General features: G+C 35.4%; 4 protein-coding genes across 4 annotated transcripts; 2 read left to right on the top strand and 2 right to left on the bottom strand.

Moving 5' to 3' along the window:
• Positions 1–563: 563 nt before the first annotated feature.
• LOC132166187 (Heavy metal transport/detoxification superfamily protein) lies at positions 564–1,699 on the top strand. The gene is made up of 2 exons (XM_059576964.2): positions 564–1,041; positions 1,145–1,699. Exons 1-2 carry the CDS (start codon positions 885–887, stop codon positions 1,441–1,443), a joined length of 456 nt encoding a protein of 151 aa, XP_059432947.1. The 5' UTR covers positions 564–884; the 3' UTR covers positions 1,444–1,699.
• A 2,005-nt stretch (positions 1,700–3,704) lies between these two features.
• Positions 3,705–8,208, bottom strand: PNSL4 (FK506-binding protein 16-2). Its single transcript, XM_088511840.1, has 6 exons — positions 7,663–8,208; positions 6,381–6,473; positions 5,937–5,997; positions 5,773–5,841; positions 5,212–5,344; positions 3,705–4,084 (listed from the first exon to the last, which is right to left on the bottom strand). The coding sequence occupies exons 1-5, from the start codon at positions 8,053–8,055 to the stop codon at positions 5,265–5,267; spliced, it is 696 nt and encodes a 231-aa protein (XP_088367966.1). The 5' UTR covers positions 8,056–8,208; the 3' UTR covers positions 3,705–4,084; positions 5,212–5,264.
• Positions 8,209–11,609: 3,401 nt separating this feature from the next.
• On the bottom strand, positions 11,610–19,698 carry LOC132166061 (centromere protein C-like). The gene is made up of 11 exons (XM_088511790.1): positions 19,414–19,698; positions 17,012–17,199; positions 16,826–16,914; positions 16,640–16,742; positions 16,376–16,542; positions 15,102–16,204; positions 14,897–15,005; positions 14,128–14,213; positions 13,168–13,276; positions 12,977–13,084; positions 11,610–12,026 (listed from the first exon to the last, which is right to left on the bottom strand). Exons 1-11 carry the CDS (start codon positions 19,570–19,572, stop codon positions 11,896–11,898), a joined length of 2,352 nt encoding a protein of 783 aa, XP_088367916.1. The 5' UTR covers positions 19,573–19,698; the 3' UTR covers positions 11,610–11,895.
• A 3,555-nt stretch (positions 19,699–23,253) lies between these two features.
• LOC132165932 (agamous-like MADS-box protein AGL104) lies at positions 23,254–27,013 on the top strand. The gene is made up of 11 exons (XM_059576645.2): positions 23,254–23,438; positions 23,560–23,613; positions 23,695–23,713; positions 24,567–24,628; positions 25,260–25,287; positions 25,381–25,442; positions 25,530–25,632; positions 25,753–25,806; positions 26,148–26,281; positions 26,482–26,677; positions 26,876–27,013. The coding sequence occupies exons 1-11, from the start codon at positions 23,254–23,256 to the stop codon at positions 27,011–27,013; spliced, it is 1,035 nt and encodes a 344-aa protein (XP_059432628.1).
• The last annotated feature ends 93 nt before the right edge of the window (positions 27,014–27,106 follow it).

The following is a 27,106-nucleotide window of genomic DNA, read 5'->3' on the forward strand; positions in this document are numbered from 1 at the left end:
GACCAAATGAGGCATAACTAACTCAGCCTTATCATAACATCAATGGGAACCAAGACGGCTAATACTAATTAAACATATGTAGGTGATTCTCCATTACGGAGATTCAAACTCATGTACTAATACGTGCCCAACCACTTTTGAGATTTGCTTGAACCACTAAATCACTGCTACCGGTTGTAAGAAAAATGTTTATTAATAAGATTTTTTGTGTTTGGGTTGTTTGTTAATAAAAATAAATAAAAGACAGAAAACAAAAACACAGAACATACCTAACATTAGGGTGGAAGATGTATAAGATACTTGATGTTGATGATAATAGAAGCCTATATCCTGCCTCTTGTATTATTTTCTTTGTTGTACCCTAAGCATAAGATTGCTGTATTAGGGAACTGATAAAAGTTTTAAGACAAAGTCCCAGCAAAAAATATCAGGTTTTTAAGTGTTATGTTTACTGCTGTACTGGGTCCACCACCTTTTTTCCTGTTTGAATATATGAGGTACAGGCTATATAAGAAGTAGGCCTGTGTAAAGAAAGAAATCAGACGAAGTAAAGAAGTTAAGAGGGGCAGCCTTAGAAGCCTTTTCCTTTGTTTGTTGGAAGGCAAGGAAGGAATAAATTATTTGTGGGTTAGTTCCTTGCAGCTTCTTCAAATGTTCTTGCTATAAATTCACCTTTAAGCATTCCCATTTTCCACAAACCAAGCTGTGTTCTGCAGCCCTCTTCTTCTGTCATCGAATCTGGTCTTTCCTTTACTCTCTTTTTTTCAAGAACTCTCAGCTGGTTTATGTTCATTTCTGTCAAGCTCATAAAAGCTTGCATAGAAGCTCTTGATTTTATCTTTCACAAGAGGGTTCTCTTGAAAGGGATTTTTTAAACAGTAAAAATGGGAGTTGGCGGTACTTTGGAGTATTTATCTGACTTGATGGGCAGTACCCATAAACACAAAAAGAAGAAGCAATTACAGACTGTGGAGCTGAAGGTAAGGATGGACTGTGATGGCTGTGAGCTTAAGGTCAAGAAAGCCCTCTCTTCATTAAGTGGTAAGTTGCATTTTTCTTTTCCTAGCCTCTCTCTGTCTTCCTGTATTACAAACTGATGACAGGCTGCTAAACTTGAATAAAAAAATGATTATGCTTTTTCCAGGAGTTAAATCAGTGGACATAAGCAGGAAACAGCAGAAGGTGACTGTAATTGGAAATGTTGAAGCAAGCAAGGTGCTGAAGAAGGCAAAGTCAACAGGGAAAAGGGCAGAGATTTGGCCCTATGTTCCTTACAATCTAGTGGCTCAGCCTTACACTGCTCAAGCTTATGACAAGAAAGCACCTCCTGGTTATGTCAGGAATGTAGAGAACACTGCCACCACTGGCACTGTGACAAGATATGAGGACCCATACAGCACCATGTTCAGTGATGACAACGCCAACGCATGTTCTATTATGTAGTTGAAAGAAACAACATAAAAATTCTGTCTTATCTACCTATAAACCACTGTAAAATTCCAATGTAGGGGGGGTTTTAACAATTAAATTTTGGTTTGGGGTTTCTTTTTTAGTAAGAAGTATGAGAAAATTTGTTAGCTAATCTATGTTTCCTTACTTTTCTTCTCTGAAAGATCAGCAGTAGCCTGTAGTTTTGCAATGACAATGAGTGGTATTTTCTGGGCCTTGCAATGCGGAATGGTTATTGGGTATTTGGTGAATATATTGGGAGTTGTTATGAAGCACCTATCCATGATGTTATGGTTTCCCTTTTCTGCCTGGAATGACTTTGGCTTGTTCACAGCTGTAATTAAACACAAAACCTAGTGCAAGCTGGCTGCTACATGTAGGTGGTGGGGTGAAGGTTGCCATATGTAGTTTAGGGTTATCAGATATGACCATACGAAAGTTACCTGGCACATGAAAAAGGACCTACCCCACATGTCAAAGTTTTTGCTCTGGCAACCTTTGAGCATTTTCATCTGCTCAATATAAACCCAAATGTTATTTTGGATAGCCGGGATGCTAAAATGGGACCAAAATAAGCTGCATCCGGCTCAATATGGAAAAACATTTGGTGAGCTGGTATAGTGCTCACCAAATTTTGGCAACACTATTCACTTACCAAATGTGAAGAAAAAAAAAATTAAATTAAAAAAATAAAATAAAAAATCTCTAACATTCTCTTTCCTCTCAAAGAAAGAATAAATAAATAATTGAAAAAGAATATTTAAATGGAATAGTGAAAGTTGATAGCTAAAATAAAAAACGGGATGTAAGTGCTTAAGAAAAGTAAGTAGCTAAAATACAGAAATGTGATTTTTTTAGTAGCTAAAATTAAGAGTAAATTTGCTGAGTCGGATGTGAATGGTAGGTCTTTGATGACATTCAAGATACAAATTACATCTACAATGTGACATAGTGAAGATAAGTAGATATGTTAAGCAACTAAAATTCAAATCCTATTGGCTGCAAAACAGAAAGGGTGCAAACAATATCAGTCAAAATAGCTTTTAGTTATCAAGGAACCTCTTATTAAAGAGCAACATCATTCTTTCATCAGATTGGTAATCTTCTCTTTAAGTTCATCTGCATTTCTTGGAAAAAAAAAGAAAAAAGAAGAAGAAGAGATTTAAATTAAACTATAATACTTGGCTGAACTTGCAAAGCAGGTTTTTCCCCAGATTTGGAAAAATGCCCAGGCGTCACCAGTATTTAAGAAAGATGATTCAAATTATTTCAAAACCATCTGGCTCCTATAAAGAGCTGAGGCAAAGAAAAGAAATTGCTAAGAAAAGCATATCTTTCTATTCTCCCACTCGGGCAAACCTAGGGAAAGAATAATCTTTCTTCCCTTTTCGGCTTTTCTACTTCCCTCACACTTTCTCAGATCCAAAGGAAGCGTAAAGACATAATCAGTCCCAAGAACAGAGAGATGCACGTGCAAGTCTCAAAAAGCATATCCACTATTTCCCCACTTTTCTATCAATGAAAAAGAAATTCACCTAATAAAGAAAACAACAAAGAGCACTCTCCATCTAGTGCATTTATACTTTGAAGCCAATTTTTGATTCATAATTTGTTTAATCCCAAATCTTGCTTAATTACAATTGAACTTGATGTGATAGTAAACAAAAATCTGTTGATCCATTAAGGCAGGCTTTACTAAAGAAGTGTTTTTAGATACATTTTTCATATAACATTAATGGTATGCATTTGTTTGTAAGTAACTAATGGACCTTCTGCTCTTTGGAAACAAGCCACAATAACCTACACAAGGAATTCCTTTTTATTTTTTCATATATAATAATTGAAGGAAAAATAAACAACAAATTCATGCAGACTTCCCCCTCTCTTTTTTTTTCAAATATAAAAGAGCAAGGCTGAAAGAAATAAAACCAATTCCCAAGAGTGCTTGCTAATCAGTCATCTGATTTGATTATATAGTTACAGTAGTAATATGCCCATTTTGTAGCAATGGAACTAACAATTTGTAGAACAACATCATACTGGAAGATGGGTAATGTATTATTAATAGAGTTCCCACATCATTTCCAAGAAAGTGTGCATGGGTAGTATGAAAATTTTGCAAGAAATATTTGAAATAGTAGATTATCAAGAAAGTGTACAACATATCTAGCAATTCCAGTTTGCATTGACAATTTATTTAATAAATAGCATCAGAGTTGGGACTATTCAGGGGACACAGAGACTTGTCAAGCTAGCTACATAAATCAAATTCTGAAAACAAAATCTTGTAGGGTTTGGAAAAAGAATTCACAATAATATATGCTTTCTTTATTCGTTCAAAATCACATATACAATAAGCTCAAGTATCAAGCCATGAGCAAAGACAGAAGCTCAACTTGTTAAACCAATCAGGGTGATCAATTACTGCCTGAAATGACACAGGAATTTCTAGTTGCAAGTAGTGCTTGGTACTAGTCTTACTTCAGGAAAAAACAGTCGGCAAGCATTTCGGATAGGCAGCTATTAGGCACGTCTTGTACTTTTGAGAAAGGTGACCAGTGTCAGCCATGAGATTCAGCCATACAAATTGATCCATACTAGAAACTTCGGTGCTTTAAACTTTGAGAACCAAAGCCTATTTTTAGGTAATTTCAAAGGAGAGGAAGCATATCAGTGCCCATGTCCATAATTAAAGCATGTAATGTAAAGCAATATAATATACTAATATTTGACTAATGATCTTTGATTCTGTAATAGTATATTGTCCATAAGGTTTTGGAGTCACCTTGAGTTGGTATTCATGATGGTTTCAGTTAGAACACTAGCAAACCAAATATCTAAGTAGTCATCCAATCAGTGAAGATATACCTATATGAGAGAAGTGCTAGAGAGCCAAAAAGAATTGTCCAGAATTTTTTTCAAACTGACGTGGCAGAATTCCAACCACCCCTTGAATTTTCATTTTAAAATTCTGCCACGTCAGTTTGGAAAAAATTCTAGACAATTCTCTTTGGCTCTCTAGCACTTCTCCCTATATGAATACTGCAGTAGGAGACTCAGCATATTATTGATGGTTAGGAATTCATTTGTAGGCCATTTTTTACCTTGGAGATCAATCACTTCGGAACATTGTATTATTGCTTCCTCCAGCATGGATTCACAGCATGTGCACCATACTACCTTAGTATTTATATATGTATTCCTTATAGAAGTCACTTCAGTTTGATCCCAACAACAAAAGCATGGATTCTCAGGCACCATACCTGGATACATGATTATTGTCCATTTTTCTGTCACAAATTTTGAAATTTTATATTTTTCACTGACCTCCCATAGTGTTTCTAAAATTTTAGTGAGAATGCTCTTGTTTGGTTGGAAAAGAATTGACGATCATCTACCAGCCTTCATTTCAGAGTAACCCCTATATGTGAATAAACATCTCATCTCATCTCATACTTCGATATTTAGTACTCAAACCAGGATAAGCCATTAACTGTATACACAAACAAGGCAAGTATGTTTTATCCACATCTCAGGAGATGAGTGACATCTGTGCTTATGTGACAGCTATTCCGATTCCCCTTTATTATTTTGACAACATAAACCTAAGGTGAGGCCAATCTATTGCGGGTCTATGACGTCCATTTCACAGGCCAAGTGTGCAGATAGTAAAGTTCATGTAGGGTCCTGAATGCCTGGATTACCATCTAATTTTCTATCTTACAATTGTAAAATTCAATTCCAAGAGGACAAGAAACTCACTTGATTTTCATGGGCTTTCCATCTATTTGCTATCAAATGAATTTGGGCTTCCTTCACTTTCTATTTCCACTGTAGATACCAACAAATTTAATATCATATAGAAGAGTTGCATTGGCAGGTACATTGCAGTCACCTATAAAAAAAATTAATATGAGTGTCAGTATGACCTTTGCACCATACCAACAAGAGCATGTCCTAATCATGATACAATCAATAACACTAATGCAACCAAGGAGCTTTTGAAATTTATCAAATCTAATCCATCACTGGCATTTTGTCAACTATGGTTCACAAAACACTACATAGTTGCCAAAAAAGAGTTCAAGCAAGAAACTTATCAATTCCAATCCATAAGGTATTTGTAAACAAAGTCTATAACAGTAGATTGAGAGAGAGAGAGAGAGAGAGAGAGAGAGAGAGAGGCAGATAGATTGTTTTTTGTTCGTCTTTTTTCACCTGATTAGTTATGAAGATGTTGTACACATTTTATGATTATAGAATGTTTCAAGTTTCAAGACTGTAATCATTGTAAGAGTCAAGATATGGGATATGGAACCTCACCTGAAAAGCATCCTGCTGGTTCTGGCCCATACGCTAATTCTGGAGGAATCCGAAGCTTACGTTTTCCACCTGTGTGGGGCACAATGAATTATATTTGGGCAAATGAGAAACAACATACAGAAAAGAACCTCTGTAAGTCTATAGATACAGTTTGAATATCGTACCTACTTGCATTGGAGGTACTCCTTCACCCCCGAAAATTCCCTGGTCCAATCCCTTGATGACCTGGAAACAAAATAATTTATAAGCTGATAGGAAGAGATAAATTCTTATAGGACAAAAGTTTTTAGTGGTTACAGCCCAAAGGTATATCTATTTTAATTTCTAATAAGTATAGACATAAAATCTCTTGCATGAACAGATATAACATGCAGATAATGTAACCTGACAGATGAAGATAAACCTGGATTAAAGGATATGTTAGATGTCCAAAGAGAACCTCTACGTGTTTTAACTTTCATGCACACAAAGTAGTTCTGATTTGAGGTTTGAAAGCTTCAAGCATCATCAATCCAAAATTAGAAGTTAAGAGATAGGTAATATGACCACTCTAATGATTTAAGATTGAACCATACCAATAACGTAATGTATAAGACAACATCATATACCTTGCCCACACCAATACGCATAGTGAGAGGTCTAGCACGTTTATAGCTACTGTCGAAGACTGTTCCATCAGCGAATCTTGCAGTGTAGTGAACCTGCATTGGAAATAGATTTGATAAGGTTTAATTGCCAACTGAAATAGTAGCAGTAAATTCACCAATATTACATAGAGACATCCTGTATTAGTCTTCAGACTCAATGATAAGCTGAATGTCATATCATGACCAGAACAGAGCTAAATGAGGCCTATAATTAGAGAACTGATATCATGCATAACAGTGAGTGGAAACTCCAAAGACCGCAAAATTTTTTGTAGAAGTTTGGAACATCAAGGCAATGGTAAGATTTTTTTCAGAAAGAGACTAGCTTTGGCAACAACACGGGTGTGTACGGAGGGTGTTTGTTGGAGATTTTTAGCTATTCTGGGTGTTGGATCTCATAATGATACCCAAAGCATTTTTTGCAGGGTAAGTACACCTGCAACCCTTGCATTTCTAATTTTACTAGTTACACTCCTCATGGTAGTTAATTCTTTGAGGTGTATTTGTGATTTATGTTATGTTAAAGTTTTGTGCCACTACTGTAATCTTCCTATTTTGTTAGTGAAACTTTCTCCTCGTCGTCGCCTGTGCACGTAGGCCTAACACTAAACCAAGTAAATCTTTGCGTCTCCTTTTGATGTTTTGTTCCATTTTTCTATTTCAATTTTGCACAAACCCACTATATTTGACTGCACTCACAACATGTACAAACCTTTTTATGGCAGGTAGAAAAATCTAAATTAAACAAATCTAAATGGTTTTTAGTGGCATGGCAAACATATATCCATAATTCTTAAGCACATTCTACCAGGATATGTTGCTATTTCAGTCCATTTTTATTAACAGATTCAATTTGGTTCTTTCTTTGTCTAAATATGTCTTTTGGCGCATCAGTGTACATTAAGCCATACCATTACAGAGGTTGGTGGCAAAGCATGAAACTTGCCCATCAGAGATTGCGTCTAACATGTTGAACAATTCTTCAACAACCATTTTTGCAAAAGAATCTCTTCTTGAAATTCAAGATTTTTCTGACAAAATATCATGTTAATTTATCCTCCAACAGAAATAAAGAAGTTCACGGATTATGCAACAACATTTTATAAAAATTAAAGCAATAATTTGAACGAGCACCTAACAAAGAACAGCATTGCAAACCAAAATATAAGCAGCGCCAAAGGAAATTTACATAAAAATAAAAACACCAAAACAGAAAGCAAACCCAATTCAAGTTAAAACTCACATCGATAAGCTCAGCATAAGGAGCTTGCGCACCGGGGCCGACTGACACGTCACAGTAACCAAGCCCAGACTTGACGAAGTTGAGTTCACACAGAGGCTCTCCCACAGTGGCGTAGTACTCGATTCTGGTAGCATTGGCATCCAACGGTGACATAGCCAGAGCTGATGCTGCTAAAAGCCCAATACCCATATCAAATACACGCTTCTTGGTTGCAGAAGTTGAAGCTATAGAGAGCTTCGCATCGTCTGCATTCAAAAAACAAGCGCGAGAAGAACCAGAACAACAAGAAGGTGAAGAAGAAGAAGAGGGTTTGGTGGTGAAGAAGGACTTGGGATTGAAGGTTTGAAGGGAATTGAGCTTTGGGGTCGTAACGGTTAGAGTAGAGACAGCCATTTTGATCTCTCTCTCTCTCTCTCACTATCTGTGTTCGTCTGGATTTTGTTTGAGCTATCTCAAGTTTGAGGGTTGTATGGCTTCGCTTTGCATAGCGCTTTTTGAGTGGAAACAGTGGATTTGAGAAGGGACCCACCGGGAACTAAAGGATCATCATCATCCTAGATTGTTTTTGGCAGTTGATGAACACCAAGTTGGGGCTGACAAGTTGATAGAAATTTAGTATAAAATTAACGAGTGAGGTACGGTGAGTTTAATCTGTTTAATTATGAAATTGACGATTTAAGTTCAAAAAATTGACATTTTTAAGTAAATAGGTTGAATTAGAATTTACTTATATAATCGTCTTATATTCATATCTTAAAATCAACATATAACATTTATAACTTATAATTTTTTATATGATCTGCGAAGTTGACACAAAATTAATAAGTTAAAATTAATGCGGTGGATCTGATTCAACGTCGGTGAGTGCAAATTTGTTGCTTTTTGCCTACCTCGCCATAAGATCCGTACCTAGGAGAATTATTTTCGTGAATCTGACAAAAGAAAACACCGATTTGGTGTACGCAGATCACAACATAGTGGATTTGAGATTCATGATTGTAGATCTGTGTAGACACGTTGGATAAATGTAAATCTGGCGAAAGCAAACACGATTTGGTATATGTACACGCAAATCGCCATAGAGTGGATATGGGATCCATGAGTATAGATCAGTGTAGATCTAGTTCCAGTTGGTCGATGTATCGCCTGAACGCATGATCACCACCATAATGGATTTCAATTTTGTAAGAACGTTGTCGTTCTCACAGATGGCGCCAAACTGTTGATGAATTTTTTTAGTCTAACAGTCTTCGATTGGTGTGATCTTCACATTCTTCAAGGCATCTATGATCATCAATCTTCGGGCTCCTACAAAATAATAAGAGCATTAAAGAGGTTTCCAGGGAAGGCTTCGCTCCAATGCTTAAGTTAGCAGTCGTATATGGGGTCTAAATGTAGTTAGAGCTAGCTATCTATTGAGAAAATAAGTGATGGATCTCCTTTACCTATATCTTGAGTTCTCTTTCATAGGGTTTTATCTCTGTAACTGCTTCCTTGATCTTCTCCTTTCAGATGATTGAAGAATCGTTTGAAATAGTGGAGAGATAATGTGAGGTAGTTGAGATAACGTAGTACCTTATGAAATAATTAAGGGTTGTTGAGAGATAGTGGGACCCATAGTGAATTTTATCCCCAACAGAGGAGAATCTTAAGGTTATCTTCAAGAGAGGTAATCTCCTACTTTACTACTACTATGAGCATATTTCCTATGTGTTTATCTTTTGTATTAGCTTTATAAAAATAGTTTACGTTTGTGTTGGTAGTTTAATCCAATATGTTAGATTTTATAAGTTGGTAACGAGTATTGATAGGTTTAGTTGTGGATAACATGTGATATTTAGTAGTTTTGTCATGGTTAATCTACTGCTTAATAAGTTTAATGTAGATCTACATGGCAAGATATTGTGTTATAATGAGATTAATGATGGGTTAATAAGCTAATGAGTATGGACATTCATTGTGGCGCATGAGACTATTATTTATTGTTAAGACAGTGTTAAGCTTTATAAAATAGCCTTGGATTGTGTTAGATTACTATAAAATTAAGACCTTTGATGGAATGGGGGATTCTGTCATGCTGACAAACGCTCGGTAGGATTTCCAAACAATCGATATGATAATCGAATGATCGACAGTCACGTAGAATGACCTTTTTGTCCCTTGTACAAGTTTAAAAGTGTGTTAGTATAGATCGGAGTTTGACGTTAAATCCTTTCACAGATTTCGAAGACAGTGAATACCAATGAGGTTGTTCAAAGAATTTTCACGACTAAGATGAGTAAAACTCACACAGATATCATATCAAAGATCACTAACATGCAGCGGAAACATCTAAACATAAGACATTTAATAACACACAAATCTCACAAATACATCTATATCTATAAACTTTTACATAGTATCCTTACATAACAAAATAATGGTTATACAATATCACATGCATGCGTTACAATGTCATATACATGTCATGAAGTAGTTGGAATTAGTCTGTTTAAAGAGGCTATCGAGGATTGGCACATGTGTTCTCATTGTAAGGGTTGTTAGTTATTTAGTATTTTAGTACTACCCGAAAGAAAGAGATGATTTGGCACAAATGTTTAGTGTTTTTTCCTCTCTTTGTACGTCATTTGACTAGTTTGCATCTAATTTCGAAGCCCAAAAAAATTCTACAATTCGTGTCATTTCTTATAAAAAAATATATCGAGTTTGGGGTTCAATTGATAAAATTCTTGAGCTATATTACATTTTGAAGCCTTCTATTTATTTATTTATTTTTAATTTAAAAAAAAAAAAAAAAAAAAAAAAAAAGAGTCCCAAAACCATTTAAATAGAATCTAAAAAGAGGCTAAGGAAAGCCCAAATACATTGAAATAAACCCAAAATGCCTATTTCTAAAAAACGGTTATGCAGTGCGGTTATGAGTTTCAATAACTATTGACAGGCAATTATTTTAAAACCGTTAACCACCTAAGACAAAGCAATTATGGTTACAAAAATTCAATAACCGCCTGAAGCAGCGGTGGTCGTAACTGCTTATACACCTTGTACAAAACTTACTTTCCAAATCTTTGTTGCCATTCAAAAGAAAGCAAGCAAACATTTTTGTCTTTAAGAAGTCACCCTACCTGTCACTTGTAGCTTTATCCCTTTTTCAATTAAACTATAAAAAGAAAAAGAAAGAAGGAGGAGAAGGAGAAGGAGGCACCCTACCTTTTTCTTTTGACATAATCCCTTGATGTGAACTCGATTGAATAAGCAAGTGGGCATCTATTAGAATCTATTATTTGTAATTTCCCCAATAGCAAATAAAGATGTTAACCCGTTTACAATCCTCAAGAGCTTGAATATTTAATAGTTCCAATTGTCAAAGGGCAAACACGTAAGAGGAGTGTCAAAAAACACCATCTAGCATGTCATTAAATGAAAGAATATACGAAACTAGAATGGGATAAGTTTTTTCTTTTTTTTTTTGATGATAGTGGGAGAAGTTGTCTCCTTCAACGTAGCATAATCGGCTTTATTTAACCGTCAAAATAGGTATTAAAAACTGTAATCAACAATGCCTACTGTCAACTTCGAATTATGGAGCCTGTTGGGAGCCGTTAAGAAACCTTTAATATTGTGAAGAGGAATGTCAACGGTCAAAAGTCACGAGCTAGGAAGATTGGCGAGCCTTCTTCAACTTTGGAACCAATTGGAAGAAAGAAAGAAGGCGATTAAAGCAAAGTCTGTCTAAACAAAAAGGTAAAAGCCACCTAGAGCGACAAAAACACCATCTAAAATTTTATTTTTTTATATACATATAAAAGCAACGGCCAACAAAAATTCAAACCCTAACCAAAAGTTACCATCAAATAAGTTATGCAGGCTTTGAAAATTACACCTTTTTTTCCTGATCCAAATGACTTCTTCAATTCCAAATCTTCAAATGAGTTATTTGCTGAAAATAAGTCCAATCCTATGACATTTTCTTGGGGGGAGGGGAAAATCAAGAACACCATGAACATATGCAATAACTCAATCACCTTACATATACTGATGAAATTTTTGGCATAGAAGCTAATTATCCACAACAAGAAGTAAATGACCATTTACCACCGTTAGAACTGTAACTAGTTACAGACAAGCCTTCTTTCCACATATCCGAGACAAGTAGATAAAAAGGGTATCAGGAGACATAAGATATAAGAAAACTTGATGGGGCACCAAATATTTCTTCATATTTCAATCATCTCAATGTAGAGCTGCAAGTTCGACAAGCTCTTTGTATTCATCCGAGACGTAAGATTTCACCCTGAGAGCAGGTTTTCCATCGTCACCCTTTGTTGGAGAAACATACTTCAACCCAATAACTGTTGTCAAACCTGCAAAAAGTATAATACAACAAAACTATTCTTAAATTTTTGTACCAAGTCATAACAGTTGGGTATCGATGGAAAGGGATATAAAAAAGAAATAGTTAAACAAATTTTGTTGCCTCACATTTAGCTCCTCCAAACAAATTATTTAAATCCAAAAACTCTTTAAACACATTGAAAAACTCTTTTTTCTTTTTCATTTTTTTATGAATAAGTGGGTGATGGGTCTTAAACTCATTACCACAGGTCCGCAACCTCCAACCATTCTTCCATTGTGAGATGCCATTAAGAATTCATTGGCTCAAACACAATTTAAGAACTTTAGTCAACAAATGCTTAGGTCACCAAACATACTTAATATGGACGAGTTAGTGACTAAAGCAATGTACAAATGGCTTATCACACACACAGGTGGTGATTATTTATGAAAATTCCTACCACACAAACATATATTATGATAAGGAAAGCAATTATCACATAAAATTTCCATTCTACCTTTTTCAAACACTTGATTCTATGTAAAATTGAAAACAGTAAACTATGAGCATTATTCATATCAGTAAGCAAAAGGTTCATTCTAAATTTTACTTCAATATTCAGGATACATGTCTCCAGAAATTGGTAGAACACCATACCTTCTAGCAATTAGTGCAAGAAAATAGAAGTAGACCAATGATAACAACACAAAAGCTTTGCCGCAATGATCTTTTATTTTGTACTCCCAACTCATAAACTGGCAAAGATTTATGGTTGCCAATGCCACAATTTTATTCTGATAAAACCTCAACTTAATGTTAGACAAACTTAACGCATATCTCCTAAGAATAGTTCATATAGAAATGGAACCAGAAAGCATTTTGACTACTTATTAATTTTAAGTTCAAGGATCAATATGAGAAGGAGTCATAACACAGTAAATCCCTTATCTAAAAAAGTCCACACAAGAGAATACTCACTCTGGTGGATGCGACCATATAGTAACCTTTCTCCTTTCCAATACTCCAAAGGTCTTGTCCTGATCCTAGTGCTTCGTCTTACCCCAGATTTCCACAATAAACCAGCTCCTAGAAAGACAACAACCGGTTATTCCAACAAAACAACCAAAAAAGTCCTAGTTAACATGGTTGAGATTGTTACAAATGGACACCTGCAAGGCTTTTCCTGTGAGAACGTTCTTTACTCTTGTGCTCTCTGTGCAGACGTGATTTTGCATTGATTTGCTCATTCAATGACACCTCGATACTTTCCTGGATTTTCTGTTTCACGAGAAAATAGAAACAAAGTTCAATCATAACCACATACTAAAAGCGGAACTAACCGTCACAAAGCAAATCATTCATTGGATATGTAGAACAGTTAACTGAAAAACACCAAAGGGAGCCCCTAGGCCATGAACCAGAAGGGAACATGATGGGGTTGGGGTGTGTACGCCACAAATAATGCCCAGAAATTTTTTTAAAATAATAATAATAATAATCAAAGATTAGACGCTGGGAAATAAACATATTACATAAGAAATATGCATGAGAAACAAACATCTAGATTTAGGCATCAAAAAGCATCGAACTCTTTTCGTACATAAAAAGCACAAAATTTAATTTATAAATTAATTGAAATTATCTGGACTCAGAGAGTAAACACAGAGGTTACAGGATCTAGTGTTCATAAGGTAACAAACATCCTAACAATATCTTCTATGTGCATATTTGTACAATCCCTTGGCCATTACCAGGAACATATGAATAATAACACTCAGCGTCCCATGTCCATTTCATCCTTGCACATATTGGTAGCCAAAATACTTTCAGCCATCAAAGCATCACATACACATCACCCCAATTCAAGTATATCAAGTCCTACCACCAAGGGATTAAAAATTATAAGCAACATACAGTCTTTTAGTCACATTCAGCCATATGCAAGCCATTTCTCATACAGCATTGCAAATTCTTAATTGCTCTATTTCCATTTTTTTTCAAAAAAGCCAGCTAGGACTTATTGATGGCATATGCAAGCCAGATATGGCAAACACTCTCAACTTAATGATGACAAGCAGCAAATAAAACGAAAGCATGAATGAAAAGGACAATAAGGGAAAGATAGTAACCTCTATACTCTGTTCTGGGACATTATCTGGGGATTGGGAGAGTCCATGCACTGCATGGTCTTCAACCACAGCAGGATTTGATTGATCTGATGGAGAAAATAAGAAAATTCATCAAATACACTAAGTTGAAACCATCTAAAGCATAATCTTCACTCCTAATGTACAATTGTTAAAACTTCAGATGAAAGCTTATCATGTATGAGAATGTAATCACAAAAAAAAAAACACTTATTTTTTACATATAGAATAGTTCAATGATAATTCATTAGGTACCTATTAGCAGTTTCCATGTACCTCAACTTGGTTGAACTGGTTGATTATATGTACAGATATAACCAACATGAATTTGTAATGCATAATTTGGATTAAACAACCAACCACTTTGACCATCTAAAGGTAAGTCAAGTTAGTAACCACTAATTAAATTATTAGACTTGAAGTCGGTGACATGCAAGGCAAACCATGAAACACAGAAACCCATTTGCCATAGATTCAGCAAGGATTTGACATGAAATTGTTTAAAGAGGCCAAGCATGAGACTCCCAAAATAGTAGGGAGTCAGTTTATCTAGCTTAGATATTCATTGCATTGCTTCTAACTAGTCTACAGGATGTTTTATTTTCATTTTTCAGAACCAAGAAATGACCAATTAACTCCATGTAGCCATTGGTAGATAAACTGATCTGAATTCTCCTCAAAACCTGACATTTAATCATCAGGATCAAGCATGTACTTCTTATGATGCACAAGTAGACAAATAAGATCATACCCAATGGAGTCCGAATGTAGTTCGAATTTTCCTCAGTTGTGTCCACCATGTTAACACTACATTCTGGAGAAGCCACTGCCTCCACCTGTTCCTGTGGCATGTCTTCTACCTGAATTGTGTCACAGTATCAAACATAACATTCAAATTCAAAAGTCATACAACTCTAGTAAACAATTAAATATAAACAAACCAAAGGAAGATTCACCTTGTCCTCCAATTTATTGGATCCATTTTCCTGAGCATCAATATCAGCACCATGCCTACTTAATTGCTCATCTATTACTTCAATATCCATACTGCCTCCAACATTGTCCTCCATGTCAACATGAGTTCCACTTGAGCCAACATCAACACGAAAAGAAAGTTTACTGGAATTATCATGCACAATTGCTTCAGATGTACAAGTAACATCTTCAATAGCCACGTCTTGTGAATCTGTCTCAGCAGTTGCAGTGTCATCTTCCCCAACTAAGGGTGACTTCAACTCATTACAATTGCTCAGCTGCATTCCTGTATGATCTAGGTCAGACTCCTTCGGCATGCATTTAATCGGGGAAGAATTTTTTGCAGGTGAGTGGCCAAAATCAGGAATTGAAAATGGATCATTTGATGGCTTTGACTGCAAAATTTGCCTCTGTAACAAAGATAATGAAGCAAGAGGACTTCTTGGGGGTGTTGGTGAAGCTATATGATGAAAAGGGCTTTTTGCCTCCTGCATGAGCTTCACAAGTGTTTTACTGCTAATCCCTTTTAACAGATTATCAATGTTATCTTCCTCAACTAAGGGTGACTTCAACTCATCACAAGTGCTCAACTGCATTCCTGTATGATCCAGGTCAGACTCTTTCAACGTGCATTCAGTCGAAGAGGAATTTTTTGCAGGTGAGTGGCCAAAATCTGGATTTGGAAATGGATCACTTGATGACTTTGAACTCAAAATTTGCCTCTGTAACACAGATAATGAAGCAGACAGACTTGATGGGGGTGTGGGTGAAGATATATGATGAAAAGAGCTTTCTGCCTCTGGTATGAGCTTCACATGTGATTTATTGCTAATCCCTTTTAACATATTATCAATATCCGCTAAAGCTTTCCGAGGCCTTGGCATGTTTCGTCTTGAAGATTTCAAATCAATCTTTTGGATATCTTGCAATTCTGGAAGGTTTAACTTCCCCAAATCAATGGGTTTGATTTGCAAGCGCTTCTGTAAAATACTGACTGCTCTATCCCCTTCTAGATCTTCAAAATTGCCAGATAGCAATTCATCTAAGATTTCACTAACCTTGTTCTCTGGATTGTCCATTGAACCTATTTAGCATGCAATTAATCATGATATCAGATATCTATTAATTGGGAAAAAACAGCAAAAAGAAAAATGGATAATGGTATTGAGTGAAAAATAAGAGCTAAGAGATAGCGAAAGGACATCTCTTTAGAGTTGATTTGATTAATCTTTATTCTTCTATAGTTTCCACTTACCAGCTATATACCTCTCCTTTGATGCTAAATCATGATCAGTTTTGCGTTGTGAGATGTCATTAGTTGGGCTAACAATGCCTGAATCAAATGTCTCTTGAGAAGATAAAATATTCTCATTATTTTCAGAAATCACTGATGAATAGCGATGCTTGTATCTAACTGACCGCCTGGATCAAAATAACAAGGTTAGTCCATATGACCAAAAAACATGATATAAGATAAACAGCATAATGGGGGATAGATGATACAAAATGTAGATCATACCCTAGTATCCCTGGTCGACGTTGTCGTGCAGTTTTGGATGGATTATGCTCATCTAAATCCAATGAAACACCACCAATCTGCTTCTGTAATTCTCTTTTGGCATCTAAGCACCAATCACCAAGCAAAACAAGTCTTACGAAAATGATTGCAGCATGGATTCCAGAAGACAAAGGGACTGAAACTTACTTTCAAGCCGTTCATAGGCCAAGAAGAATTCCTCCGGGTCTTTTAGTTGTTCAATGTCCAAACTTGGTTCCAAGCTCTCAGTAGGTTGACTGTGTAATGAAGATGACTTACTTCAATTGATAAATCTCAGTAAAAGTAACCACTTCTTTACTTTGACAAAACAAAATGCATCAACTATAAGCTTACATCAAATTAGACTTTAAAAAAAACCGAGCCCGCTTACGGCCCAATGCTGGCCTTCTTGCTTGGAGACTTTCCTTATCCTCTACAGCACCAACGTGTTTCTCTTTAATTGCCGGGTAGTTTGCAAGTTCTGAACTACCATCTAGAACCATTTTCGCCTCCTCTAGAAATTTATTAGGACATTGTAAGGCCTGAAAGTGCAGGGAAACCATGAAATATGACCACTTTTGCATGATTAAACTGATGTATGCCACATCATCCTCAAAAACAACACATGTTACCCTGAAATAAACCTGATTTGAATTTGTGGGTGTTTGATAAGGATATCCATCATTGAATTCTCTCTTCTATGGAAGGAGACTCTAACCAAGGGGGGGGGGAAGGGAATTTGAGTTTTTCCTAGTCCAGGACTCTTCAATTTTCTAGATCTTGCAAAACTAAAACCTCTACTTAGGAGAGCCTGATACCACTACGTTCAGCTGAGTTTCTCCCTTTGAACCAACAATATGGTCTGTATTTTGGTGTGAATGAGAATGTTGAATGTTGCAGGAAAGTAGCAATGCTCTTACAACTTACTACTTTGAATGGCAAGAAAGATTCAATTTCCAAGTCAAACTGAAAGCCGATGAAGGCCCTCGCTTCAAATCCTTACCCAAATTGATTTCACCTCTCCCTAACTTAAGAATTCTAGCACTAACCAATTTTAGTGCTCATGTTCATAGTTTAGCATCTTTCTTTTTCCTCAAGTAACCAAACAAAGAATAAAAAGGAAACAAGCTTAGCATATGAATCAGATGTAAAATTTAAATTTACTCACCCCCTGGTGCAAAAACTTGCAGCAGCAGTAAGAAAGTAGAGAGCACAATAAATAAGATTTATAAATTCAACTCAATTAATCTAAATAGAGACATATATAGTATATATATATATATAAGTAATGCTATTTAATAGACTAGTATACGACTGTTATACAACTGGGATAAGTGGCAGTGAAAATTAGCCTTTTGTTTTTATAAGTATTGATCGAAGAAATTATTTTCACTGCCACTTTATTAAGTTGTATCGCAGTTGTATAAATAGCATTACTCTATAAAGAGAGATGGTGGGGGGGAAGGGGGGGTTGTTTCTAGGAGTGTAAACGAACTGAGCTTGAGCGAGCTTGGCTTGTCCGGGCTCGGCTTGTTTACTTTGAGGCCAAGCTTGAGCTCGACATGAGCCTAGAAATGTTGCTCGAGCTTGGCTCGATAGGGTTGGAACCCTGTTCGAGCTCAAGCTCGTCTATTTTGGTCGAGCTCGAGCTCAAGCTCGATTAATTTTGGGATGTATATGTACATGCATTTGGCAAAAATGATTCAATCATAGAATTCAATATTATGTGAAAGACCAACACCATCTATTTAATAAGAAGAAGATACTTTTTCTGCTCTAATTCCATCAAACACGAACCATAATTCAGTAAAAAACAGAAACCCCAATACCTATCTATCCAAAAATATTTACACATCTTTTTGGGCAACCAAACAAACACATCAAACGGCAAAACCCCAAACCACCCACCACCCAAGAAGAAACGGAGAAAAAAAAAACCCATAAAGAAAAGAAAAACCCACAAATCTTATCACCTCCTCCGCCTCCGATCTGCGGCGTACTGCGAGAGTGAAACGACCTCCGAGAGCGGCGTGGACAGCGGGGTTGGCAGCGGCAAGTTCCTGGAAACCGGGCACGAGCCGTTCAGCTTCAGCCAGGCGTCGAGGTGTGTGGTTGCTGCGATGGTGGTGGTGGTTGCTGTTGGGGGCACTGGGGGAATGGTGGGAGCGGCAACAGAGATAGGAGGCGAGGAGGATGGTGGAGACTGTGAGAGGAGAGTCGAGAGAATGGAGAGATCAGAGATGATAGATTTAGGTTAAATTTGGGTTCTCTAATTTGCAACCGTTGGATTTGTCTCAACAATCAATGGGCATAATGTCTCATACAGAACTTGAAATTTGCAATATACTCAATAGAGAAACCAAAAATTTGATTCCACACCATAACAAAATAACAATGATGATCCTTTGTTTAACCGATCGTAAAACTTGCATAATTCTTATTTGACTGAAGAAAAACTAAAGAGCAGAAAGAAAAATGAAACTGTGAGTCTTAACCATTCAACTTCTTCAACGAAAAGCTCAACTTAACTGACCTAAATAGCCTCTCTCGACTCGACTTATACAGCTTCTAGCTTTCTCAGATTGCAAATAATTAAGACAGGAACAAACAAACAAACTCAAAGTTTCACAAGCTCACTCTCTTTCATTTTGGTACATTCTTATCGAAAATTATACTCTGTAAAAAGATTACACGTCTTAGAATTTGAAGAAAACTAAATCTAAAGGAGAGAGGTGACTAAGTGTGAGAGAGAGTACCAAGGACTTGAGGTAGTTGTGGATGGCGTCAAGGTCGGTGTCAGGGTCGTACGGCTTCGACGGGTCGGGTGCGACCCCGAAGGTCCTGGGGAAGAGGGCGAGACCCGAGTAGGCCGAAAGCGGATCCATCGGATCAGAGCTCCGGAGTTCGGCTACCATTTTCGCGTCCGGTTTGGAAGAGGAACCGGACGAACCGCAGAAATGACACAGAGAGAGAGAGAGAGAGAGAGCGTGGGTACTGGGTGTGGTGTGGGAATGTAATTCGAAAAGAGAGTGGGGCGGGAGTGAGCACTTTGGCGAAGGTGTGTGAGGGATGTGTACTTGCCCCTGATTTGTTAAGGATTTTACAGAGGTGTCCCTGCGGCCACGGTTTTTCCACCTGGCCTCCTGGGATTACAGCATAATTTCAAACAAAGGAACCGTCGTCGTTTTGCCCTAGAAATTCCAATCATGACATTTACCTAACACACGTGTGTGAATGGTGTGCGATGAAGTAAGCCATCCTACCATTTTAATGGGTAGTTTAATGGGCCGAAGACTACGACTCATGAGGTCGCTAAATCAAATCTCTCCCCCTTTGTTTTACAATGCTGATATTCCCGTGTTCATCATCCTTTGTTTAAAATAAATTTAAAAATTGATTTACATTGTCATATCAACTCCACTAGAATATGAGTAAGAACAATGTTCATCAACCATTGTTAAAAAAATAAGGAGAAACTACATTTTGTCCCTATGAACTATAATGCATTATCACTTTCCCTATATGAACTATCAACTGTACTACTTTGCTCCCATAAATTACCATTTTATGCCCAAAACCCCATTCTATTAGTCAAGGTCGTTAACTCAGCCGGTCAAAGTAACAATGTGTTGTAGTTCATAGGAGTGAAGTAACGGAAAGTGACGGGTTGACCGTCTGAATTAACGGCTTTGATTAACGAAATGAGGTTTTGAGCACAAAATTGTAGTTTATAGAGGCAAAGTAGTATAGTTGGCAGTTCATGAGGAGAAAGTACAAAGACATTATAGTTTATAAGGGCAAAAGATAGTTTCCCAAAAGAAAAAATAAATAAATAAAATAAAATAAAATAAAATTCTAAAAGCTAATTTACACTATCATATCAACCCCACTACTAGTAGAATATGAGTAGGAAGGAATGTAATATATAATATTTTTCATATATATAACACCCAAAGACGGAATAGATAATTCTCTTATAAAAGAGGAGTAAATTAATAAGCATGATAATTCATTTGTTATAGAACAAAAATCTCATTCTCGTATGTCGTCTTTAATGGAGCCCCCTACTCTCCCTTTGCATATGTTATTCAAAATCTTTAGCTGGACATCTCTAAGGACTCTTGGGTGATGTAGATTAGTTTCGAAAGATTTGAACTCAGTTACTTACAACTCAAGTTTCTTTCGTCAAAGAACAAAAACAATATTTATGTTTCATCACATAAGCTTTGTCCTTTAGAAAGATCCGTAAGAAATTCTATTTAATTAATAGCCCGTATGTCACATATATATTTAGTGTAATTATAAAATAAATATAATTACGGTGTTCACCGTAATTGTAATTATAAAATAAATATAATTACAGTGTTCAGTGATTTATTCCAAATAAAGATTATATTGTATACATACATATATGTATAATTTTATAACTCTGTCTCAATATGACCTAAATCCGACACGCGAACATGAATGGCCACCCCTACATACCATTACGGCCGGAACTCTACTCATGGCCTTAATTAAAATTTATTGTTGGGCCTAGGTTTCAAAATATAGTAATCCTTTGGAGGATTTGGGAATAGATTTTAGATTCTTCTATCATTTGAAAGAAGAGAGATTGCTTTCTAAAGTGTTGGTAGAATATTATAGTTTTTATTATAAGTTTATTACAAACTAATATTATAGTTTACTTTGTACTTATAATATCAATCACTAAATTATAGTTATCAAGTGGTAGTTTACATTACACTTACTAACCCCAAGGGGTTGGCCAAAGTGGTGGAGGCCTTGGTCTTGAGGTATCATCCCTTTAAGGTTTAAGGTTCAACACCTCATGGGTGCAAACAATCCTTTGGGGTCACACCCCCTGGTGAAAAGTTAGCGATTTAACCAGTTTTGTGTAGGAAAACTTCTGAGAGTGCAGTGCACGGGACCGAGGTTTACTCTGTAGGGGTGGGTCCGAAGGGCCCTGCCTTGGAGAGATTCTCCGACATAAAATATATATATATAAAATAAAAATAAAAAGAGAAGAAGAAAGTTTACATTACACTTAGCATGTTTACAAACTAACATGACACGTATTACTTGTGTTACTAAAATATGAAACTGCTTAGTAATGTACGTGATACTCATTTTCATAAAATGTGAAAATGCCACATGAATTTACAAAAAAATGTAGTAAAAACTTTAATACCCCAAACATTTTCTTACTTTTTAAGACTAACTTTTAAATTATGATAATTACAAATTCTAATTTTATATGTTCTGTTTTTCTTTTACAAGACAATTTTCTAAAAAAACGAGAATTCTTCTAAAATTTTCAATATTACATAACTAATGTGATTCGATTCCTTCAATTTATAACACCATTCAACATCATTACATCAACACATTGCCACATCAGTATCTTAATTATAATAACATGAATACAACAACATCAACCGCATTCGAAATTTAAGGATAGAGTATTGCTAAGTTTACAAACAAATTTTATCTAAATTTTTTTTTTTTTACAACATGATGTGACATAATATGATTGGAAAAAAGATAAATTCAACTTTTGAAAAACTTAGCCATATTATGCCACATCATGTTGTAATTTTCTTTTTTTTTTTTTTGTAAAATTTGTTTGTAAGCTTAGCATTTTTCTTAAGTATAAAGTTAAAATCTATCATACAGTTTTATGACCAAAATAGTAGTTGTAAATTTAAGGCATTTGTCATGAGTTAATAAGATTATGAGAAGTACTGTTAGGGAGCCAAACAAATGAACCCAGAAAATTTTTTAAACTGACGTAGTAGATCATGAATGGCAGACAAGGGAGAGAGAATTGTATTTTTTCTTTTAATTTATTGTGTTCATTTATTTGGTTCTCTAGCACTTCTCTAAGATATATTATAGACATATTTGACTCTATCCATTGACTGAAAAAAGTAATTAGTAATTTTTTTTAAGATATAGTCTATGCTTCCTTATAGTTCGGTTGGTATTGAGTGTTTCGTTTTTCCTTTTCAAATTTTTCACTACAATAAAATTTGAATGGTATATATACTCAATAGATATCACTCTTTCAACTTTTTTTTTTTCTGTCAATTTTTTTTTTTTTTTTTTTACATGTCCACACAAGGAAAGGGAGAGAGGGATTCGAACTAGTGACTTCCGCTTCATGATGCATGGTCCACTGTCGATTGAATTACCCCTTAAGGACAGATCCCTTGGAATCAAGTGTGACGTGTTCACACTTATTAGGACATTAATAATTTAATGTATTCAAATTTTATTATTTAATTTTTCATATGAATTATAATAATATTTATTTTTTCTGATAATTGTTGTGTTGCAAAAAGGAGTGAATTTCGTCCATTCATCTTTCTGTAAAACAACTCTTCCACTCTTCAAGGTGAGATTATAAAGATTTAACCATCCAACAATCCGTCTCTCTCTCCTTGTATCTCTCCACCTCCCTCGCATCTCTTTCTCTTATCTCTTTTTGCATATATATGTTTCTTTTTTCTTTTTTTCTTTTTTCCACCAAAATTTGTTTTTGGAGGGAGGTTTTCTTTGTTTTCCTTGTTTAAGGAAGAGATCGAGATCAATTAATGGGTCGCGTAAAACTCCCAATTAAGAGAATAGAAAACACCACGAATCGGCAAGTTACCTTCTCCAAACGGAGAAATGGGCTCGTTAAAAAAGCTTACGAGCTCTCCGTTCTCTGTGACATCGACATTGCTCTCATCATGTTCTCTCCGTCCGGTCGTCTCACTCACTTCTCCGGCAAGAGAAGGTGCACAATTGTCTTTTTCCTTTTTTTTCAGAATACATATGTTTTCCATTGATATACATTATTGTTTATAATGTGCAGCTAAAAGCCATTTTGTTTTAAGTTTTTTTTTTTTTATTTACAGAATCGAGGAAGTGTTTGCACGTTACATAAATCTGCCCGATCATGATAGAGGAGGGTAAGAATTTAACGGGTACTTTTTTTTTTATTCGACATCAAACAGAATTGTTAATTAATAAAAATTTCTCTTCTCTTGCAGCGTTGTTCAAAATAGAGAGGTAACATATCAAACGACAGTGTAGTATTATGGTAATTGATAGGTCCAATTTGGCACGTTCGAATTAGTCATTGATCACTTGCGAAATAAGGAAAGGGGTTGTTAGTGGGCGGTCGGTACATTATTTCGACACCCAAGTCAATCTCTTTGAACTTGAAGGAAAGAAAAATGAGAAGCGTTAGGGAGCTAAATAAATAAACTCAGAAATTTTTTTAAATTGATATGGCAGACTGTGAGTCGCAGACAAGAGAGAAATAATTGCATTTTTTTTAATTTAAAAACCATTGTCACGTCAGTTTTGAAATTTTTCTGGGTTCATTTGTTTGGCTCTCTAGTACTTCTCAAAAAAAATACTAAGAAAACTTCGAGGAGAAAAAAAGTGTCATGTGTATTTCAGAACATGTTTGAAATTGCGTTATGGAGTTTAAAAAATATTTTTAATATCTAAAAATTGTGCAAAACAAAAAACTGATCGGTTTGGTAAAAAATTTTAAAAGTATTTATTTGTCTTTTTCATTTTAAAAATGGCTAAAATGCATTTTTGAGAAAAAACTTAAAAATAAAGCTAAGGGGATAAATGAGACCTTAGAAGTTCTCCTATGGGTCTTCTTGGGCTCTCTTGCGCCCTTCTGGGTCTTAGCAACAGTTGGCCTCATATTAGGCTCTCCTAGGCCCAAGTAAGCAAGTAATGATAGACTAATATTAGGCCTCCTTGGGTCCTTACAGGATTGATTGGTCGTGGGCTTTATATTTTTAACCATGTCTTGGGCCTTCCATAATATGCTTATTTTCTGCAGCCACCAATAATGTTTTTTAAAATCATTTATGTCTTATTAATCATCATATCCTTGCAGTTTTTACTAATCACCCTGAAGAAACTCAAGACAGAAAGTGACATAGCCCTTCAACTTGCCAAGTACATCTCTCTCTCTCTCTCTCTCTCTCTCTCTCTCGTCCTTACTATATAGTATATATGATCATACATTTCGAGCATTTTTTAGATTGTGCTTGAAAAATAGAGCTTTTAAGTCAAAAATTATTTTTTGACAAAAGCTTCATTTTTAAGCTTTAGTGCCTGTTTGAGATTGCGTTTAAGGGGCCTAAAAGTGCTTTTAACACTCAAAAAGTCCGTTTGAAAAAAAAAAATACTTATTTGGTAAAAAAAATTTAAAGTGTTTTTAAGGGTCCAAAAAGCCTAAAAATTACCAAAACGCATTTTTGGCAAAAGCTTAAAAATAAAACTTTTGCCCCAAAACCTCTTTTAACTTAAAAACTCTATGTTTCAAACGCAATCCTAAATAGGCTCTTAGCCAAAAATGCGTTTTGACCATTTTTTAGCTTTTTGAACCTGTAAAAACACTTTCAATTTTTTTTATCAAACGAATATTTTTTTTCTTCTTTAAACGCACTTTTAAGCTCCTCAAACACACATCTAATCAAGCCCTTCATTGGGTAACTTTCACTGACCAATTTTTTTTTTTATTTTTTTTATTTTTTTAATTCCTTTAAAAATATTTATTGATATTCTCTACAACATGTTCAACCAGTCCAGCGGCCACGAATTCAGATATCGAGGTATATATATATACACATATATATAATTAAAAATATTTTCATTTCTTGCTATAGATTAAAAATTTGTTGATTTTCCTTTTAATGCTTATACAGGAACTCCGAAAAGAAATTAACAATTTGCAACATCAGCTTCACCTGGCTGAACAGCAATTAAGGTTAGAAATATGTGCATTTAGAAGGGTTAATTAAAATTTATATTTGAAATGATACCCAATATTAAAAGCTATTTCCATGGTTATAAGGATTTTTGAGCCGGACCCTCTGTTGCTCAAATCAATGGAGGAAATTGAATCGTGTGAGAAGCATCTTTTGGAGGCCTTGAGACGTGTCGAGCAAATTAGAAAGGTGGATCCTAGCTATTGCATGTTTTCTATAGTTATTATTATTTTTTTTTTCTTCTATAATTGGTGCTTATGCATGCAAAAAATGTATCAATTACTGACCGATTTAATTTCTTCATTGCAGGAAAATGTACTTAATAGCCATTTATCCGTCTATGACGACCCATCTAGTGCACAGGTGATTTTTTTATTTTATTTTATTATATATATATATTTTCTATTTGGTGGGTTTCATATAATTTTAGACATTATTTTCAGGCCATAAATTTAAGAATTGTTATTGTAATTTGGGATACCTCATCGGATCTAGATCCACCGAAAGTCTTAAGGAAATTTCAGTTTCTAAAATTGCAAAATAATTATTTTATTATTTTATTAATAGTGGGACACGTGTCAAAATAATAACCTTTATATTTAAAATAGACGCCCTAAATTTGCAATTTCAAAAACTGGGGAATTTCAGTGGATCGGTGGATCCTAATCCTACTTGTAATAATTCTTAAAGGTTATTAAACGCAGATATACTTGGACACACAAGATGGACTACCAACATCATTTGAAAACGACGTCGCTACTTGGTTGCCAGAGAATGGACACAACCCAACGCAAATTTGTGTAGGAACTGAAATTGAATCGCCTTGTATCCCTCTGAGGTAAACAGTTAATAGATTCTTTTTTTTTGTTTTGTTTTATATTTTCAAAACAAAAGTCTTTTTACCTTTTTACGTTGGATCAATTTTAGCTGTCATAAATATTTGTTTTCTATGTATTCGATTGAAATGGGTAAATTTTTTTTTATCTTCTACATTTTTGTTTTCTGTCTTTGATGCTCATAATTGGGAGTTTACTTCAGGAACCAATCCCCAGCGGAAATTTATGATCAGGTACCTTATGACACAAGTAATATAAATGTGGATTCAAGCAGCATGGGAGGATACAATATGAGCAATCCAGGTGATGATGATTGCTTACCGTCTTGGCATAATTCCTGCTCTGCAACAGAACTCCTCGCCACCTTCTTGCCCGCATCCTCTTTTTCTCCCATGAAGGTTATTCTTATATAGCACAAAAGTTGATGACACCAATTATGGCTATAGGATCAGGATTGGCTACAATTCGTTGACCGAATTGCTGCCTGCCTGAATTGATTGCAATTCGATTAGCGAATTACAGGAGCCTCGAACCATTCAGGGGCTTAAGCTAGCCTATAAAAACACTAATGATCAATAAATTTTTTTTTTTTTCAGAATGAAGTTGCAGGGCTAAGCATTTCATCAATGATGTCACAGCAGCAGGTAGAGACTGCACCAAACTACACACCAGTGCCATATAGCAACGAAGATGCAAACTGTGAGGGCAAACTCCCTCAAATGAAAGTACAATGACTAAACGAATCTTGACCATTGAGGCTCTTTCCATCCTTTTGTCCGGTGAGAAGAAGTTTTTCTCATGAGTGATGCTAAAATTTTGTGCTAGCA

This window comes from Corylus avellana, chromosome 11 (assembly GCF_965113065.1).
Source record: "Corylus avellana chromosome 11, dhCorAvel1.hap1.2, whole genome shotgun sequence".
Lineage (NCBI taxonomy): Eukaryota > Viridiplantae > Streptophyta > Magnoliopsida > Fagales > Betulaceae > Corylus > Corylus avellana.

Excerpts from the sequence above, each read along its gene's own strand:
- LOC132166187 (XM_059576964.2), top strand. The coding sequence starts at position 885 with ATGGGAGTTGGCGGTACTTTGGAGTATTTATCTGACTTGATGGGCAGT. Across the intron at positions 1,042-1,144 it reads AGCCCTCTCTTCATTAAGTG|GAGTTAAATCAGTGGACATA; the intron begins GTAAGTTGCATT and ends TGCTTTTTCCAG.
- PNSL4 (XM_088511840.1), bottom strand. The coding sequence starts at position 8,055 with ATGGCTGTCTCTACTCTAACCGTTACGACCCCAAAGCTCAATTCCCTT. Across the intron at positions 5,842-5,936 it reads AGTACCTCCAATGCAAGTAG|GTGGAAAACGTAAGCTTCGG; the intron begins GTACGATATTCA and ends TGCCCCACACAG. Across the intron at positions 5,345-5,772 it reads ACCAGCAGGATGCTTTTCAG|GTGACTGCAATGTACCTGCC; the intron begins GTGAGGTTCCAT and ends TTTTTTTTATAG.
- LOC132166061 (XM_088511790.1), bottom strand. The coding sequence starts at position 19,572 with ATGGTAGCCGAACTCCGGAGCTCTGATCCGATGGATCCGCTTTCGGCC. Across the intron at positions 16,543-16,639 it reads CGTCGACCAGGGATACTAGG|GCGGTCAGTTAGATACAAGC; the intron begins GTATGATCTACA and ends ATTTTGATCCAG. Across the intron at positions 12,027-12,976 it reads ATATGGTCGCATCCACCAGA|GTTTGACAACAGTTATTGGG; the intron begins GTGAGTATTCTC and ends TACTTTTTGCAG.
- LOC132165932 (XM_059576645.2), top strand. The coding sequence starts at position 23,254 with ATGGGTCGCGTAAAACTCCCAATTAAGAGAATAGAAAACACCACGAAT. Across the intron at positions 25,633-25,752 it reads GTGTCGAGCAAATTAGAAAG|GAAAATGTACTTAATAGCCA; the intron begins GTGGATCCTAGC and ends TCTTCATTGCAG. Across the intron at positions 26,678-26,875 it reads CCTCTTTTTCTCCCATGAAG|AATGAAGTTGCAGGGCTAAG; the intron begins GTTATTCTTATA and ends TTTTTTTTTCAG.